The sequence below is a fragment of the Bombyx mori genome, chromosome 17, assembly GCF_030269925.1.
Source record: "Bombyx mori chromosome 17, ASM3026992v2".
NCBI lineage: Eukaryota > Metazoa > Arthropoda > Insecta > Lepidoptera > Bombycidae > Bombyx > Bombyx mori.
In genome coordinates this window covers 6,233,120-6,253,743 of record NC_085123.1, presented here as the reverse complement: position 1 = coordinate 6,253,743, position 20,624 = coordinate 6,233,120, and the positions used below count along the sequence as shown (strand labels likewise).

The 20,624-nt window shown below is 37.5% G+C and overlaps 1 protein-coding gene and 1 long non-coding RNA gene across 3 annotated transcripts in view; one reads left to right on the top strand and one right to left on the bottom strand.

Annotated features, from left to right (window-relative positions):
- The window catches only part of LOC101744647 (uncharacterized), a 52,001-nt gene extending 31,458 nt beyond the window's left edge, over positions 1–20,543 (top strand). Inside the window, exons 4-7 of the mRNA XM_004925800.5 lie at positions 14,784–14,861; positions 16,044–16,181; positions 18,251–18,347; positions 19,066–20,543. Of these exons, the coding sequence (XP_004925857.1) occupies positions 14,784–14,861; positions 16,044–16,181; positions 18,251–18,347; positions 19,066–19,219 (467 nt within the window). The 3' untranslated portion in view covers positions 19,220–20,543. The remainder of the gene's footprint in view (positions 1–14,783; positions 14,862–16,043; positions 16,182–18,250; positions 18,348–19,065) is intronic.
- LOC110385140 (uncharacterized) lies at positions 14,437–19,072 on the bottom strand. Of its 2 annotated transcripts, none has more exons than XR_002430471.3 (2): positions 17,780–19,072; positions 14,437–15,737 (listed from the first exon to the last, which is right to left on the bottom strand). It is a non-coding gene; the product is annotated as an uncharacterized LOC110385140 (long non-coding RNA). The 2 variants fall into 2 exon arrangements; XR_009975357.1 differs by lacking the exon at positions 14,437–15,737 and adding an exon at positions 16,981–17,483.
- Positions 20,544–20,624: the final 81 nt, after the last annotated feature.

Genomic DNA, 20,624 nt, shown 5'->3' with positions numbered 1-20,624 from the left:
TGGTTGCATCTTCTTAGTGGGTGGCGTTTCCGATCCGGTGGTAGATTCTGCGAAGCACGGCTCTTGCTAGGGTTCGTGTTAGCAGACGTCGTCAGGTTTGAGCCCCGTGAACTTACCTACTAGTTAAGGTTACGCTGAAATAGCCTCTCAAGGCTATCAGTATAGGTAGGGAAAAAAACCCACGCCATATTGATTTTATCAAATCGGAAACCAACGCCACTATATTTCCTTCGTAAGCCCTTTAGGTCCAACCCAGCTTACGATAACGATGACAAGGCAGAGTTACTGGCCGATTTATTGCACGAGCAGTGCTCCACCAGTGCTCAAACCGATGACCCCGAACACATCGAGCTAGTCGACATGGAGGTTGAGCGCAGAGCTTGCCTGCCACTCGCGGACGCGTTACCCCTCATTACCGTTTTTTTTTTTTTTTTTTATGATTGAAGGATTACTGTTGGCCCGGAGGCCTTTCCAGTTTCACCAGGACAGGTGGGCGAGCAAAGGCTCAGCCAGGAGGGGTGGGATTTGCTAACAGCTGCCCGAGCGCCTCCGAAGGAGACCTAACAACTCAAGAGTAGCTGCTTCGCGAATGAATCTACTACCGGATCGGAATCGCGACCCGCTGAGAAGATCCGGCGAGAAACTCAGCGAGCTGATTCATGGGTTAGGTTGCACGGCGAACTCTTTGTCGAGTTCGACGAGTACGGTTACCGAGGTCCCTAAGCCTGCTCCTAGAGCTGAAGGCGTCTAGTGCAAAGGTTATTGGATCTGATGGATCCGTAAGGACGTGTCTAGGGCGTCGACGGTGACTGGCTCCTGCATGATCAGGATTCGGGGAGTAGTCAGCGGCGGCTACGATAAGGCGATTATCATGACGCATAGCCTTATCGAAGTACCGTTCCGACGCTGACTTCATGTATTTCTGTATAGATTCGAGGCCCAGGTCGTCGTGTAGGTCAACGTTCCTCACGAACCACGGAGCTCCGACGGCTAATCTGCAAAAGCGGGATTGTAGAGATTGAAGGGTGTCTATGTGTGTGCGGACCGCGTGAGCGAACACCACACTCGCGTAAGTCATGACGGGCCTTATGCAAGTTTTGTAAAGTGTCACCTTGTTCCGAAGGGACATTTTACTCCGCTTACAGATCATGGGGTAGAGTCTACCGAGAATGGACGCGGCACGGTCACGGACTGATTTTATATGGGGGCGGAATGTCATCGATGCATCCAGGGTAACGCCCAGGTACTTGACCTTCCTGGCCCAGGGTATGGATTGACTAAAGAGAGTAATCGGGGGTGTGAGATTCCTCCTCCTAATACGGGAGGAAATCCGTGTGGAGCTTCCCCTCTGAAATAGCACCGCAGTACTTTTCGCTGGGTTGATGTCTATGCGCCATTTTCGGAACCACTGTCCTAGGGCTAGGGCTGCGCTCTGAAGCTTCTTCGCGATTAGGGACTTGTTTCTACTGGAATAGTAAACAGTCGTGTCGTCGGCGAATAAAGCTAAATGGGTCGGCGGCGACCGGGGAATATCGTTAACGAATAAGCTAAATAGGAGGGGTGAAAGGACAGAGCCTTGCGGGACTCCAGCTGTGAGAGGTCGTGGGGAGGAGCGGGTTCCCTCGACTCGATATCGAAAAGAGCGGTTCGACAAGAAGTCCCGTATGATGAGCACGAGACTATCCGGCACACCCATGTTGAATAGTTTGAAAATCAAACCGTTGTGCCAGACTTTGTCGAACGCTTTTGCGACGTCGAAGAAGAGAGCTCCCGTGTATAACGGTTTTGGTCGATTAAGCCCCACAAGAATGTGCTCCCTGAGGCGGTGCACCTGTTGAACGCATGAGTGATTTGTACGGAATCCGAATTGTTCATCGATGAGAATGCCCTTGGATGAGACGAAGTCTCTGAGGCGTTTGTAGAGCAGACGCTCATACAGTTTGCCTAGAGACATGAGGAGGCTAATCGGGCGGTAGCTCGTCGGATGATTTTTTGGTTTACCGGGTTTATGTATGCCGATAACGTCCGCTTCTTTCCACACCGCGGGAAAGATACAGTTCGCCATAGCGGCATTGAAAATAGATGCCAACATCACGATGAGTTGGACGGGTAGAAGTTTAATAACGCGGTTGGATATACCGTCGGAACCGGGAGCCTTGCGAGGACGTAGGTCTTTGATCAAGTCTTTAACTTCCATCGGGGTGACGGGTGGTAACGCATCCGAGGGTGGCAAGGAGACTCTGCGTTCTACCTCACTGTCTACTAATTCTACATGAACAGGGTCCACGGATTGAGTGCTGGGCGTGCACTGGGTTTGCAATGTATCGGCCAGCAACTCTGCTTTTTCGTCATCACCAAACGCCGCGAGTCGGCCTGAGGGGCCTACGAGGGGGGGCATAGTTACTACCGTATCCGATTTGAGAGTATGAGCTAAGCGGTAGTAAGACCTTTGGGAGGGCGCGAGTCCTTCTAAGAAATCAGACCATCTGGCATCTCGGACTTCGGCGATGCGAGACTTTACGTCGCGTTGTAGGGCACGCATTCGAATACGATTTTCCGCGGTAGGATACCTGTCGTAGGCGCGTATCGAGGCGTTCTTAGCTCTAAGGAGTTCCCTAATATCATCGGACAATTTGAAGCGGTGAAGGAAGTCCTCCGCTACAACTTGTTTCGATGATCTATCTAATGTTGAGGTGATGTGTGACGTTAAGATGTCTATGGCTTCAGCGGTATCCTGAGGAGACGGGGTAGAGTCCGAGTTAAATGGGAGCGATGGTGGATCAGATTCAGCCAGGCTGATGCCCAGCGTGTGCCAATCCACCACAGTCCTCGTGACGGGAACGGAGTCGGGACATTACCGTTAAGGAATTCAAGGATATATGGAGATATTGCGAACTTGGAAAGCCCTCGGCACCGACGGTTTTTTTTTTTTTATTGCTTATTTGGGTGGACGAGCTCACAGCCCACCTGGTTTTAAGTGGTTACTGGAGCCCATAGACATCAACAACGTAAAGGCCGCCACCCACCTTGAGATATGAGTTCTAAGGTCTCAGTATAGTTACAACCGCTGCCTCACCCTTCAAACCGAAACGCATTACGCACGGCAGAAATAGGCGAGGTGGTGGTATCTACCCAGGCGGACTCACGCGAGGTCCTACCACCAGTAAAAAAACTTGTTTAAACTCGTGTAAAATAAATATATAACTACCCTAAAAATAGTATTTTATTCTCATTTTGACTCTTTCGATCCTGAATAAGTTTATTAACGACATACCGTAATTGGTTTGGCTTGTATCGGATAGAGTGTGGGATCTATTACAAAATGGATTTTCAGTGTATCCACCCGCTGCTGCTGGAGCTACGGATTACGAGATTAACCAAGTTTAGATAAGTTTCCCAGCTTGCGTGGCCGGGGTTGACCTCGTTTAGAGCCGATTTCAAATGATGCCGATTCTATTCGATATATGAACATTAATTTAGGACTTTTTGTCGGGAGCCCGAGAAGTGAAGCTGTATGAATTGTATGTATTTTGTTAATTTAGTATTAAGGTCTCGTTTGTATACTATAATATTTAGTAGAGGCCATTTAAACGATTGTCGCCATTTATTAATGATGATAGGTAAATGAAGTTGCGTACTATACGATGCTAAGCGATCGCCAGTGCACAACAATGACACTTTTTTTCGGACAGGGGGCCGAATCTCCTACGACGTGTCCGCGTCTAGGGAGCCCGCGGGGTTAGTGGAACTTATGGGTAGTCAGCAGATGTGAGCAGCCAGCGGGTCCAAGGATGTTTTTAAGGCACTACGGCACCAAACGACTCCCCTTGCATTCTCTCGGCCGACGTTCTTTTTTTTCTACCTAAGCTGAGAGCCATGAGAGGCTATATCAGCGTAACCTTAACTAGTAGGTGAGCTCACGGGGCTCAAACCTGACAACGTTACTAGCACGAACCCTAGCAGGAGCCAGCAGTGCTTCGCAGAATCTATCACCGGATCGGAAACGCGACCCACTTAAAAGATCCGGCGAGAAACTCATTGGGCTGTTTCTGAAGGTTAATTTACTCGTCGAACCCTTCGTCGCAAGCGACGGGTTCGACGAGAACGATGACCGGTGCTTGAGGTACCTAGAAGCACTGTTAGTGGATCGGAAGGATCTGAAATGACGTGTTTGGGGCGACGTCGACTGCTTTCCATTCTGACCGCAGGATCGGGAATGTAGTTACCGGTGGCCACGATGAGAGGGTTCTCGTGTCGTGTCGCTTTATCGAAGTGGCGCATCGACGCCGACTGCAGATACTTACTGATAGACTCTAAGTCTAAGGTCGTTATGGAAGTCGGCCGACGTTCCATCTACACCCTGGGTCAGTAGGGGATTCCAGCCGTTAACAGTACAAACAGAATCGCGGCGCCACCACGAGGACGCCCGATCGACAGGTCGTCGAGGCGATCGTCGACAACCACGCCACCAACGCCGGTCTCCACAGTAAAAAAAAGCACGTTGAGCTTTTGAAATTTAAGTTTATTTGCACACATAATTTATCAACAGTATCTTGAGATTTATCGTAGAGTTTTTTTTCGATTTATATTTTTAACGATCCACCGATACATTGACTATTTTGTAAAACAAATTTTTTATTGGAATTATTAGCATAACATGTCGCGTCGGATAGCACATACGTAAATATGACTCAAGGCAAATGAAGCTACTCCCAAAAAAAAAATCATCATAATATAACCTGTGTGAATAAAAGAAAACATGTATTTCTGTACTGACTGCAAGCTATCAAACGTAATGATAAAATGTAATTTCATGTTACGATGATTTATAATCGCATTGATTCCTCTAATGTAGTCGTTCAGCGTGCCTAATATAATTTTACGACTTTTGTCACGTCTCCGTTCAATATCATTATTATTCTCAGAGATACGTCAGACCATGTCGCCGCTTTATTAAAATATTTTTGCCTATACTGTCAGAGAACATAGGCCGAGAAAAACCGTTATATAAAACTCGATCTCACTGTTGAGATGTGTTGTATCACTCAAATTATATCTATACTAGCGGCCCGCTCCGGCTCCGCTCGTATCTTTAACAAAAATTTTAACGATATTTGACGTTGTTTTATTTTTTTAAATAAAAGAACGCTTATTGCAATATAACTATAATAGTTAAAAAGATACTATCGCGACACTTTTTGTAAATAATAATGTGTTCTACAAAATCGTAGTACATTATTTTATTCTGTCATCAATAGTTTTCACAGGGCACGCTATGTAAAGAATATTTTAAGTATTTTTTTTACACCTTGGGTTGCGTTATTAGAGTTTTAGTAAGGATACCAATTTTTTTTCCAAAATGATTATAGCCTATGTCATTCGGGAATAGTGTAGCTTCCAAACAGTGAAAGAATTTTTCAAATCGGTTCAGTAGTTTCGGAGCCTATTCAATACAAACAAACAAACAAATCTTTCCTCTTTATAATATTAGTATAGATAAATGTTTCGCGTAGTGATATCTTAATAAGCCCGGGCAGGGGGGATACCGAAGCTTGAATGTTGCTCCGTGAGGGGGACACGAGGACCCAGCTAGTATGCGTGTAAAGAAAAACCTATATTATTTAAAACCCTTTAGTTTTTAAAAAAATTTTTTCTTCAGTGTTATTCAGTGTCATGGAATGAAGTCTGTCATTGAGTAAAATGAGAGTTCAGTTTTGTATAGTTTGTTAATACTGTTTAATTTTCAATATTAATTTTAAAATATATTAAGGGCTTTAAATATTTTTTATCTTATTATACATATACCAGAAAACGCAATTAAGACTTTTATTATTTATTCATTCCGAATTACCCCATACCAAATACCCACCTACATACCAAAAACCTACACTGAAGCTCCAAAAACAACTGTCCAAAGTTTCAAATCATTCAGATAAACTCGCCGCGAACAAAAACAAACACTTTTCAACATATCAAATAACATAGTCATATTTAGACATAGGATAATGTTTTTTTAATCCGTTTCCAAACTTTTTTGTAGAATGCTATTAAATAAGACAAACAAATTTATTCAGAATTTCATGTATTCAGTGATAATCACAGACACAATTGAATATTAATCAATAAAAAAAGAACATAATATTCCTAACCTAAAAGTACATGTTATTATCCGCAAAATACTTCGTCAGATTACAGAAATAGAGTTATCAGCAACATGCCTCGTCAAAAAGTACAATACTTACTTTCAGCTACAGGCGTCGTTATAAGTAACATATTAGATCAGGTTTTCAGTACTAAATAATATTTCCTAGATAAGAGATCCGGCTACCGGCTTTTCAATGCAATCACAAATAATTGTCCTAATAATCTTGAACTTTGAATACAACTTAATTGTTTGTATAAATTCTAATATTTGTGTATCCCTGTAGAAATTTAACGCCCTAGCTTAGATCAGTATTCAACTAGTTCGTCGACAGCTTTAGCAAAGCGATTATTGCATGTAATGAGGTCAGAGTTATAAAAGTTTATTAATGTTATTTACAACACAATTCATAAAGGTTCAATCACATGCCATGAGTCAGTTTTATTGTTTTCTGAGATCCACATAGTAATATGATTGAGATCATCGGAGCCAGAGTGATGGTTATACTTAACGCAAGTGTTGACGAATGAATTTGGCAATGAAAAAATGATTATGGAAAATCAAACTTAAGCCTACAAAGTTTATAAATTTCCATAATTATTAGTGGCCGAGAAAAAAATGTTAGCCAACATGGATAAATGTCTTTATTCGCGACATTTCGGCGGCGAAGCAGATTACGTTTCAGTTTGAAGTATATTCATACTCAGACACATTTAAGCTCATGTATCTAGTTGTGTAGGGGCTCATACGCTGTTGCTCCAGTGATTACTTAAAAACAGAACAGTAGTGAGAAATATGATCGCACCAACTACTCTTAAAAATCAATATTTAATTATTTTTTTAGCGTCAAAAATAGATAAGGTAGTAGTACCAACCCTTGCGGACTCACAACACGTTCTACCATCAGTCAGCTCGTAGTATTAAAATTAAACTAGTGGTCCCGCAGTAGTCGATATTCGATTATAATTCATTGAAATTATAAAGTTTGAACATTATTAACATTCTATTGTCAAAGACTAAACAAACTTCTATAATCACAGATTTCGCCAAGACTACACTATAGACAAATAATATTAACAATTTTTTTTTTTAGGTGATTTTATGACCTGGTAACTAAGACCTTTAAGTCATGTCTTATTTTAATTTATATTCTTATTTTTATGAAAAATGATAATATGGAGTGAAATGAAATGAAAATGATTAATTTGAGACATTAATCAACTGGGATGAAATTAAATGAAATGAGATGATATGGGATGAAATATAATCTTAGTAAAATGGTGGTCATTTACAAAGATTTTTTCAGTGGACTTTTCAGCCGTCCAGCGGCTTTGTTTCGTTTTCCCACATTTATGCACTTTCACAGATATTAAACAGTTAATAAACCACCGTTATTACACATTTAAACCCGAAGAAACACTAAATAGACAAAATAAAACAAATCACACAACTTCACTCCTCGCGTTCCCGCCAAAAAGTCCAATATTAACCTATTCTCAATTTGACCACAGATTATATGCAATAACAAAAGTTTGACAATAAACAAAGAGTAGGTATGTATGTTTGAGTGTGTGTGTGTCAAATACATGGTAGTATGTGTAATGCTTTTTATTGACTGATTGATGTATTATTATTGCATAATTTTTAAAAAATATTAGCATTCTACACTCCTACCTCTAGATTCTCTATAAGTGCGGGAAATTTCATACTCCTCCGTCCGCGCAATTTTCGTAAAAAGGGGTACAAAGGTTTTGCTTCACGTATTAATATAAAGATTTATTTACTTTTATTGGTACCATACAATCACTCTAACATGTTTCTTACAAGCATTTTACTATAGGACAAGCTTAATGTAGTTTCGTTACAGAATCTCTGCTATACACAAACACGGGATCTCCCGTTGAGACACAGCTGGAGCATAATTTAGTCATCACTTCCCCCTGTTGCACAATATGAACGAACATGATTGACCTATTAAAACATTGCGATAACTATAGTCTCTAGCCACTTAACGTCCCATATCCATTCGGTGCGATAAAAAACAAAACACAAAACAAAAAGCAGAATATCTGATCGTTTTCGTCATTGTTTGAATCCCGCAATTATTATCTATAAGCTTTGGCTATTAACGTTAATGCCAGCTATTTATTTTGAGGAAAAAGGTGAAAGCTTCCAGAGCTTAAGCTGAAACGCTTTGCTACGAATCGGAACGTATTATTACGGTGTAACTAGAACATGTGAGACTGATATCGAACGTGGAGGAGTAGATAGATAAATAAAGGAGTATTCAAATAAATTACAATCTATATTTTAAGAATATTCAAATAATATTATACAAATATATATTTTAAGAAATGCTGTAAATGTTTTGGATGGAGACAAAAAGCTTTAAAATTTGATTAAAAATTACCTTTTTTTTTGAGCCCGCCTTTTATTAAGCGCACCAAGGTTGGAGTAACAACTAAGTAATTTATTCAGCTGACATTTATGTATAGATAGATATCAATTGATGAAAGCCGTTGGAGAAACTTACTAGAGCCAATCCCTTTATATATTGGGCACACGCATATTTATTGTTGTGAACATTTTTAAAATTTACTTGTTGGTTTGTTTTGAAATCTGTACACGTTGTTCTCCGAAATAGCTAATCTACTTGGCAATGATACGATGCATTAAAATAAGTTTATGAAACATATATTTTACTGCTTGTTTCATTTATACCGACATTCTGAATGCATTTTATTTTTGAACATAATACTATGAGCATCCTTCTAATTTCAATCAATTGTTTTTTTTTCTCTCATAGAAAGTATAATTTTTTTTATTTTTTATTATTGCTTCGCTGGGTGGACGAGCTCACAGTCCACCTGGTGTTAAATGGCTACTGGAGCCCATAGACATCTACAACGTAAATGGGCCATCCACCTTGAGATATAAGTTCTAAGGTCTCAGTATAGTTACAACGGCTGCCCCACCCTTCAAACCGAAACGCATTAAAGCTTATATAAACTATGTGAATAAAATATAATTATGCATTTTGAAAAATTAGTAACGTTAATTTGAATAAGAAAACATCACACGTAACCCTACGAACACAAAACGCACGTTACAAGACCATTCTTTTTTTTTTATCCCAATAAAAATATTTATTTTCGTTCAACAGGTACGAAGCATAAATTATAGCTTTATGAAATCAAAAACACAACGTTATCTGTGAAATTTCAACGTTATTATTTCAGTGGAAATCGTTAAATCATCATGCTTAGTTACCGAAGAGAAAAAAAAAAAAACTAAACTAACACACAGATCGCTCGGGAGCCACGGGAACCGGCCAGACATGCCGTGAAGAATAAACAGTATTCTATTCTGCCCACACAATAAGATTTATAGTCACGGATAAAAATACCGCATCGGTTCAGTCGTCAACGGGTCGTTTCCGCGGTTAGATATCTAAAACGCATTACCAATCCCGGCTAATAAATAAACAATAGTAAACTGTAAACTAAAGGAAAACAGAACGATAGAGTCGTATTTGCGATAACGATAATATAATAACAACAAATGTGAGTTAGGTTAACATAATTTTCTTTCCTTTGCCTTTTCATGAGTTCTGTCTCATGCGAGGTTTGGATGCTGGTTGTTGAGCGACAGGAGGTTTAGTCGGTTCAACTCCGACATGCCCCGCCCTCCATTCCCAGTGGAGGGCGGAAGTCCGGTGATTTCCTCCTGACAAAAAAAAAGGTTAACATAATTTTATAATTGATACACATATGTACCCAATAATAGCTGTGTATGTTTTTGTTAACAATGATCGTGAGCTAGTTAAGAAACATAATTAAACATAATTATCGCGATGCGTGCCTCTTACTTTTTGCAAGTGCAGAAGGAACTGCCTTGCACTGTCGTATATCTTCGTTCCGAGTTTTCAGAGACGTGAGTATGCTCCGTTGAATATACATTACAGAAACACTGCTCATAAATACGATGTACTCACATGACCACTTTTTTTTTTTATATTGCCCTTGTAGGCTGACGAGCATACGGCCCACCTGATGGTGAGTGGTTACCGTTGCCCATGGACTTCAGCAATGCCAGGGGCAGAGCCAAGCCGCTGCCTACCGCTTAATACTCTCCACAAGCCTCGTTTGAAGAAGAACATGTCATAGCGCTCGGGAAACACCGTGGAGGGGAGCTCATTCCATAGCCGGATGGTACGTGGCAAAAAAGATCTCTGGAAACGCACTGTGGATGACCGCAGTGGCTCCACATAGTACGGATGAACTCTACTCCGATGGCGGGCGGTGCGATGGTAAAAACGAGATGCCGGTATCATCTCGAACAATTCCTCAGAACACTCCCCATGGAACATACGGTATAAAATACAGAGAGAACCGAAGTCCCTCCGCAGACCCAGAGGTTCCAAACGATCCGTCAAAGAACTGAGATTATTTTAGATTAGAGTTTAGTGAATGATACGGATTTACAGCTTTGAACGCAAGACGATAAATAATTCCGTAGCTTAACAACGTGAGCAGTGAAGGTGTACATAATATGTATTGTGGCTAGCAAACTTCAACAACGCACGAAGATACTATCGAGCATCGGGTGGGTGAACACAGCACACAATTACGCATATAGCTAACTGTAAAATAATCATAAAGGGTAGAAGATATATCTATATATTAATACGTGAAGCAAAAACTTTGTATCCCTTTTTACGAAAATTGCGCGGACGGAGGAGTATGAAAATTCCACACTTATAGAGAATATAGAGAAGAAGTGCACAATGCTAATTTTTTTTTTTATATAATGCCTATAAGATTCATTATATCAATAAAGAAAACATTACATACACTACATACCATGTATTTGACGCACACACGCATGCATACTATTTATTGTCAAACTGTTGTTCTTGACGTCAAATTGAGAATAGATTAAATATTGTTTGTCTTTATTAATATTTTTTATAGTGTAGTCTTGGCGAAGTTTGTGATTATAGAAGTATAAAATACAATCATAATAGTGTACAAACTTACAATTCCAATTAATTATAGTCTAATTTAGACTACTGCGGGACCACTAGTTTTTACAAATACGTCATGTAAACCATTTAAATTAATACTATAATTAATAGAGTTTTAGCTTAGGTCGTTGACAAGTGTAGGCCATAATCGATTAGTATTTTTATTTTTTATTGCTTAGATGGGTGGACGATCTCACAGCCCTCCTGGTGTTAAGTGGTTACTGGAGCCCATAAGACATCTACAACGTAAATGCGTCATCCACCTTGCGATATCACAACGCCCCCATTTTTTTTCTGGGTCTCTTACCGCCCCCTTTAGGCCTGCAGCACCCACAAGGGGGTGTTATCGCCTACTTTGGCAAAGGCTGGTCTAGAGCACTGACGGTAGCTAGTTGCCTCTGCTGAGGCAGGCTAGAGTTGTAATTAGCGGCACCTACGACAATTGAAAATATCGTGTCATGAATATTTGCATTTTAAAGAACATCAAAATCTTATAGCTAAAATCAATCACACGCCAAATAGATAATAATCTATATATATATATATATATATATATATATATATATAAATGAATTGCTGTTCGTTAGTCTCGCTAAAACTCGAGAACGGCTGGACCGATTTGGCTAATTTTGGTCTTGAATTATTTGTAGAAGTCCAGAGAAGGTTTAAAAGGTAGATAAATATGAAAATGCTCGGAATTAAATAAAAATTACAATTTTGCTTTTCCTTTGATGTGTCCCCCGTCGGACGGATTCTTTTTGTTTGTTTTAAGTTTATTTTATACAAAAGTTTAGGTCTTTTATTTATTGATTGAGGCACTACGAAGTCTGCCGGGTCAGCTAGTTTTTAATAAATATCGAACGGGTGAAATTTATACTGTTGTAAAATTAAATACTGATGGTGGTTTCTGAGCTCGCACGAGTAGATAATATCATCTGGCATATTTCGTGTTTCTTTAATTGAGCCTTCGACCTCATGCCTTGAGGTGTGTAGCGGCTTTCACGTATTTGGTGTTTATGCACTCTTGTAACCACTTAACATCATTTACAGTATAAGTTCATCTGCGCATATTATGTATAACAAAATAAAAACAGTCACTATACCGTAATAATTAATATTTATTTAGGAAGAGGATTATTAAATTCAATTTAACTGTTTATTAAACATTCAAAATACTTGAATTGAAAAGAAATTTATATTACATGGTCGAGAAACAATAAATTTAATATGAAACGCAGCGTATTATAATCAAGTTCATCTTACACATCCTTCGTTAAAGAGAAGTTGAACTTCCATTGTGTGACGGTAAACTTTTATGAATAGGGTAGAAACTTTTAGTAATAAAATTAGTTGTGGCCTTAGGCTTAAATCTCTGCTTGCTTAGAGAACAAAGTTTACGCAGAACAATGTCGATCAAAACCCATAGGACCAATTAAATGTTCGGAAAATAATTTAAAATATTCATTAGGAAGTTTATTTCTAGATGTCTAATTTAGAAATAAATTTATATATAAGTCATACTTAAAAAAAATATTAACCGTAACGTTAACGTAAAACACGTTAAAATAAAATAAAAATGAAGGAAAGTTGGGAAAATATCGCGAAAACCGAAGAAAATACTATAGTACTTTACTGATATGTCTTCAATATTATGTGACATTTTTATATTTTCACGAACTTTATTTGTACAAGCATATCTACAGTTTGTCATTAGCGTGCAGTGGTACTCAGCTAATAATACAATATAATTCAAACTTCAAGCTTATGCGACCTCGATAACCACTTAACACCAGAAGGACCGTGAACTCATTAGCCTTAAAACTTTACTGAAATATATAGAGTAAAATCACCTTATTAACGCTTCCTTTATCCGCGTTTTTACGACGAGTATTCATGGATTTAAAAAAATGCGAGCCAATTTCGACATTCGCGGCTAAAGATTTCTTTATTGGTGGATCTATTCTGTACATCAGTACAAAATATACACATTGATAAAAAGGATTCTAACATGTAGGTATCCAACCGAATATCCTTTGCAAGCATGTCGTCATCATAAAAAAAGTAAAATAGACCTTATTAAACTATGCCTGAATTATGTTTTTATTTTGTCACCTGAGAACGTAGCCCTATAATCTCAATGTACCTAAATATACCATATTCACGGTCTCTGTATTCGCGGTATATTTAAGGAACATATACCTCGCGAACACAAAGCTTTTACTGTACCACCCACTCACATCGCTTTCCTCATTACTGAGGGTCGTGACCACCCCACTGTAAAATTTTCTCACGTACGATTTCATTCCATCTGCTGCGATCCCTGACACTCGTAAAAGGCAACGTGGAACTTGATGTTCAAAGAAGATCGATTTTGGACCGACTATCTCGTGGGACTGTATCCCTTGGGACGTTTGCTTCTACCTTGCCTGTCACCATCAGCTCTTTATTTATTTATTGCTTAGATGGGTGAACGAGCTCACAGCCCACCTGGTGTTAAGTGGTTACTGGAGCCTATAGACATCTACGTCGTAAATGCGCCACCCGCCTTGAAATATAAGTTGTAAGGTCTCAAGTATAGTTACAACGGCTGCCCAATCGAAACTCATTACTGCTTCACGACAGAAGTAGGCAGGGTGGCGGTACCTAGCCGCGAGGACTCACAAGAGTTCCTACCGCCAGTAAAAAGTTCGACATTATAACTCTCTCTGCAAGCAATGTGTCTAAAGAACTCCAACTCTACGAAGACATATTTAGTGTCCAGAATCTAATAGTTCCACAAATAGCTAAATGTGTATAAATATATACCACCTAGCAGATGCCAATTGATATCTAAAGTTTCACCGCCCCTTTTTATAAATATTTACTTTCTGCTATTCTAAGCTGTATTACGCTATTTTTGTAATACCTATACATGTGTGTAGTGTACGTAACGATAAGCCCGGACCTTTGCGGAAGCGTAAAGCCGCGTATCTGACAGCTAACGACCACGTAAATTTACTCATAATAGGAAACGATTCTCAAAGTTTAACGCTGCAAATGGATACTGTTAAGTAACGTAATACCTTTAACACAATGTTTTCGGGAAATCTTTGGCTTGAATATTTTTTGCATCGTCAGTCTTTTTTCGCTCACTTTGGGATGGAATGAATGTGTAAGCCTATTAAGTCACTTATATAATATTTCCCAATACATAATTGTGTGTTTTAGTTTTTGTTATTTTAGTTAGTTTCTGTAGACGAACTTCAAACTTTTAAGTGAAAGGTAATCGTAGAAAGTATAATATTTTTATTTAAAAAAATTGGTACGACTACAACAAAATGAGAATTTCAGCAATGTATTCAATGTCAATAAAATATGCATAATGCGTATCCAATATGCATAATGCTTATTTAAGGATAAGGATAACACAAAAACTTCAGGTTGTGATGATTTCAATAGAACCATATGAGAAGTAAAAAACATTCCGAGATAACACATAAAAAAATAATGGAATTGAGAGCCTCCTCCTTATTTTGGATGTGGGTAACAAAATTATCACGGCCAAGGAACTCTCCGCCAATCGAGAGGTCCTAGACTTTTTGGATGGAGTGTTTTACTAATGAATTATTGTTTCAGTATGCACAAATTATCTCTCACAGCCAGTTATGGAGAACGGTAGACCGGCTGATCCAGCCTATGACGTGAATATAGCTAGTAAGTATCTATCTTACCTAAACATTTCTTCAGAATTATTTAAAGTTTAATGTTCCATATGAAATCGTCCCCAGATATGATTCAATTATATTAAGTATATGTATATGCTGAAAACACAGACAAAGAAAGACTAACTACAGCCAGACTTTAGAAAACTAAATACCTTTACTAAAAAATCACGAAAAAAATTAAAGGAGAAAATAATAAAAATTTTAGGTTCAAAGACGTTACTTATTTCAATAAGTAGTCTCTTCCAGTGCTTCCACAAATATTTTTGACAAAGCTACCAACTGGCAGCTTTTATTATTTATGCAAACACACAAAAAGTCTGTTATAAATTTTAAGATAAAACAACCAAAAGAGTAAAAGGAAACAAAGATAAAGAAAATACCTACATAGCTGTGACACACAAAAGGAAAACATGAAAAATGTAATTTTTAACTAAATATACAAAACTTTTCAGTAATGTTTCAAGGTTAAATAAGCAGTTATTTTCTCTTTATTGCTTTCTTGCGAAACCACAGTTATGGTGCAAAGCTGACTTTAAATAAAGCAGTCTTAAATACAATCAACTTTTATTGGAAACCCTTTTAAAAGTTAATAACTTAATCTAGCCTATCAATAAATCGAAAACTGTTTGTTTTTTGTTTATCTACGTCACTGTGCACTCTGATCTCATCAATAACAGAGCCAACGTGGATATGATTTCCAGCATTCGTATGAGATAAGCCCGGGAAAACATTGAATGTTTGGTATGTTTAGTGCACAGCGTTGTTTTATGGAGTTTTTTTCAATTCAGAATATTTAATTTTTGCTGGTACTAGGGCGTCTTGTAAGTCCACACGGGTCGGTACCACCTCCCCGCCTATTTCTGCCCTGAAACAGTAATGCGTTTTTCCTTAAAGCTGTTGTACTATAAAACTGAAATTTAGAACTAAACTAGCGGCATTTATTCCGTTGTTTTTTTTTTTATTGCCCTTGTAGCAGACGAGCATACGGCCCACCTGATGGTAAGTGGTTACCGTCGCCCATGGAGTTCAGCAATGCCAGGATCAGAGCCAAGCCGCTGCCTACCGAAGATATCTATCTATGGGACCACTTATTTATATCAAAGGGTCTGTGAGCTCTTCCAACCATTTCAGCAGTAAGAAAAATGTATTCAAGTCCCATTCTCTTCACCAGATTATGTTCGCACGATGATATCCTTCGGTATTATCAGTTTGTTCGTGATGGCGATGGGCTGTGGTTTCTCGACGTACACTTTCCGCAACCCTCGGTATATGTTCAAGCGGTTGGCCGCCGGTATCCATTTCATTAGCAGTGAGTATTACATGCCTCGGCTTGGTCGAGTTAATTAAGATATTGCGTCGTGAGTGCAGCCTGACCTGGTTCAATTCCGAGGCTATCTTACTTAAATGTAGTTGATAGGAAAATTAAGTTAAGAACGGCACTGTGGAGGTTATGAGGTACTGTAAAAAAACAATATTAATGTACCCATGCATTTGAGAACTTTTCGGAAACAATTTATGGTATTTTATTAAAATTAAAATTGTGGATTAATTATAAAAATACCCTTAGTTGGATTAACTGGCGAGAGAACCGTTTTAAAACACAATCATTGTGATTTCACATACGGCATACACGTTTGTGTTGCCTATGGGCCAGATAATGGCACATAATAGCAAGGTTATGTAGGTACCCTGCTTATCTCTGCAAAGCAGAAATGAGCTTCATTTTAAAGAGTTCGACAACGGCTATTGCATTGAAGTTTAGACCTTATGCCTCAAGGTTTTGAGCTCGTCATCAATCCATGCAATAAATAAATAAAAAGGGCAACCACAATCTAACATCTAAAATTATTTCTCCTGTTGATCTCGTACAAATGTCCGAAGCTTTATATTATTATTTCGCATCAAGTGGATTACTGTTTAGGTAGCCAAAAACCTTGTACTGTCACGTAGCTGATGTAAAACAAACACGATTTAAAATATTTGATAATCTGATGTCGGTATTCAATAATTTATTTTGAATTGGTCGACCGACTAATTATTTTGGTGTTCCCAACGATTTTCCTAATCTGGTGATCATCAAATCAGCTATATTCATTGAAACTCTAACAAATGCTGTAGTATTTATAATTCTAGCACTAACCATTAAGAATATTTTAGATTTAAGATTGACTACTGAACTAAAAACAGTTTTGGTATTTTTTTCTTATCAAATTTAAACATAATATTATGTAGGTACCGGGGACTTAAGAATGTTCATTCCAAATTAAATATGTAAAGAGATTTATATCTAGATAAGGATCGTTTAGAGTAGACTCGTTCATCTGTTTACTAAATTTATTATGTCGTACACGACGAATGTGAAAAGCAGATTTTAATTTCAGATTATAATAATATGAGGAGGTTATTAAACCTCCCCCAAAAATACGCAACACAATTTTTTATAGCTTTCGCTCTATTCATAGCACTTTTTTGTTATAATTGACATTTTTTTTATTAATATTCATTAATCTGTGTCTCCTTTACATTATATTTCTGTCTGATATTAGATGGTGTTGTGTAGATTCTTCTGCTCTTTACTGGACGACTTAAAAGTATTGATGCTCTCACTAATCTATGATCGGAAGAGAATTTAAATTTGCTTAGTACTTCGATATTAGTAATATGTTTATGGTGATTTATCATTATAAAATATATTTCATTATTAGTATTTTGGTCTGGTGATAACCACGTCCATCTGCGGCTCTTCTTCTTTTTGAAGTTCATTATTGACAGTTTATGTTGGTAATCATAACTTAAGAGACGTTCACCTCTTTCATTACCTACTCCGTAACCCTATTTTCCCATTACTGGATTGTAGTTTGTTTTTGGGCAACCTATTTTCGCATTGAAATCTCCCATGACTATTACCTTTCCTTCCGTGTTGGTGTGAGCATATTCAATGTCTTCGTAAAATTTTTCAATTTCTCTTCTTGTAACGAAGAAATTTTAATTCGTTTTGGACTTTTTCTTAAAATGTGTTCTTTTGATGTTTTGTAGACCACAGCAAAATATATTATAAAATAAATACACGATTAGATTTTAAGTTGAATATAATAAATACCTAATGAAGGGTTCGATTATTTTCTAACAAAATTCACGCTCTGAATCACTTGAGAAATTCTTAGAAGGCGCCTCGATTTCGTGCCACTCGTTCACTTGAAGTGACATTTATATAAGTTCATGTCAAAACAACTATGCTTGAAGGAGTTAACCCTTTTCGAAATAATTTTATTATATTTTATCGTTGAAAATAGTCGAAGTTCTTTTTATTATAATATTTTTTCGACTTATTTCAGAGGAAATGAAAGGATTTCTTTTTTATGAAAATTGTTATTGCAGCATCGTGTACTTTCGTGGTGGTACAGGTGATGATGTCTTCGGTGGATCACATGAAGAAAAACTTGAAGTATGTGTACCCTGAACGAGCCACCCACAAGTGAGTTGCTACATATTTAAACTCTGTGCTCTGTTTAATCTTTGTGATTTATGTGTCTGAAATGAAATTTTCGAACGCGCTAATGTGGGCCCAAGAGCTGCCTTAAGTTTTGATTCTGAATTAAATAAATAAAATATATATTATACACTTTGATTTTAAGGCATTACATTATTTACTTATCTGAAGTTGTCGTGGTCTAAAAGATAAGACGCCCAGTGTTTTTTTATTTATTGCTTAGATGAGTGGACGAGCTCATAGCCCACCTGGTGTGAAGTGGTTACTGAAGCCCATAGACATCTACGACGTAAATGCGCCACCCAACTTGAGATATAAATTCTAAGGTCTCAAGTATAGTTACAACAGCTGCCCCACCCTTCAAACCGAAACGCATTACTGCTTCACGACAGAAATAGGCAAGGTGGTGATAACTACCCGCGCGGACTCACAAAAGGTCCTATCACCAGTAAGTGTATACGTCTCGAGCAATGTGACCATGTCAGTGTTCAAATACCAAGTGCAGCTACTTTTTTTTTTAAATAAAATACTTAACACATCTCCGCTATTAATTTTCATGACGAAGGAATAACATATTATTGTGATAAAAAAAATTAACCTATTTTACTATATAATTATACCATATTTAACTATACTCGTAGTATAAAATTAGCCAAATTTCATTCAGTAACGTACAACATAATTATTATTCTTTTTCCCACAGCTACCACATCAGTTTCTTTCTTGCCTGGTTCGTGGTTCTCATTAATCTCGCTGCTGCCGGCTCCTTCCTCTGGTACTCAAGGAAGAGAAAAGGCGACAAAGCAGCCACCGATGAACTCGCCATGGCCGACGAACCCACCATCATCGGGCGATGACGTCTTTCTCAACTTCAAGCGAACTGCTTCGCGAGATAGCTTCCTCAACTCTCTACTGAACAGTGCTCAAATGACTAATAGCTGTAACGAAGACCAAGTCTTCGGTGCACGGTATGAGAAACAATCGAGTACGCGTCACTTACATCTCTCAGACAACTGACTGATTCTATTACCTTGGAGTTAATGTAACGTTTATATTACAACGCCTTGTTAATCTTATAAGCGACGGAAATAATAACTTTATTGCGACATTTTTTTTTTTTAATTATCAGCTTGCAATATTTATAATGTAAAATACGTATTTAGATTTTAATGTATTCGCTGTCTTATGGGATTAACGAAGTCAAAACCGACTGCAGTGTTTTTTTTATATTCGTCATAATAATATTGTTTGCATTGTTTGTATCTACACGTACCTAGAATGTAAAACTTTGTGCTGTCATGTACTCGTAAACATATTCGCAAACTGATTCTAGTCATTATTATATTTAACGCATTACAATTTATAGGAATCACTTCCGTAATTAGCATTGAGTAACTATATACTTGTAGTTGAAATATATGAAAAACTAGAATACATTTACAAGCAGGGAAACCAGTTTCATATATTAAGTCAATATATTATCAAAACATTAATTTTGAGACCCGTGATTCACATGGGTAAATATTTTAAAAGAGCATTTAATAATATTCTATGCAAATGCTCACACGTAAGAACAAATCGTAGGGACCAAGTTTCGTTGGGAAATGAAATAATATGTTCAAAGCTTTAGGGATATTTGAATTCGTTAGAAGTTAGAGCCAGCGTAATAAAATCATGTAGGGATGTTATGGAGCTCTTAAATCGATAATTATGGGAAATCTGAAATAATTTAAACCGAAATACATTTACTCTTTAAACAACAAAGCTAAGAAGAAGGATCAAATGAACGTTTTGATTTTATTACAATATCATTCATGCTGTATATTATAAAATATATTATATAAAATATTAATCTCTTTTACGTCTCTATTTTGAGTTGTTATATGCAGTATTGTAATGTATTGTGTTTTAATATCCCTACAAAAGATCACGTAATCAATAAGAAATAAAGATGTATTTGTTGCATTATTTTAAATTATAATCTGTACTCGGAGTAGCTGTTTTTGTTATTGTTATATTATGTTTTCAAATTGTTACCATGTTTAAAAAAATTACGGAAGTTGTCCTAAGAAGTGGTATTGTTTATTCCATTGTATTAGCATTATTGTGTGTGTTGGTGTAACGAATGTACGTTCTTCCTATTTATAAATCTTTTTTATTGAATAAACTCTTGGAAAATAAGTCTCTTTTTATTTGAAAAAGACTATTGCAATCTATAATATCCTTTTCAAAATACAGTTAAAGATTACTTTCAAATTATGG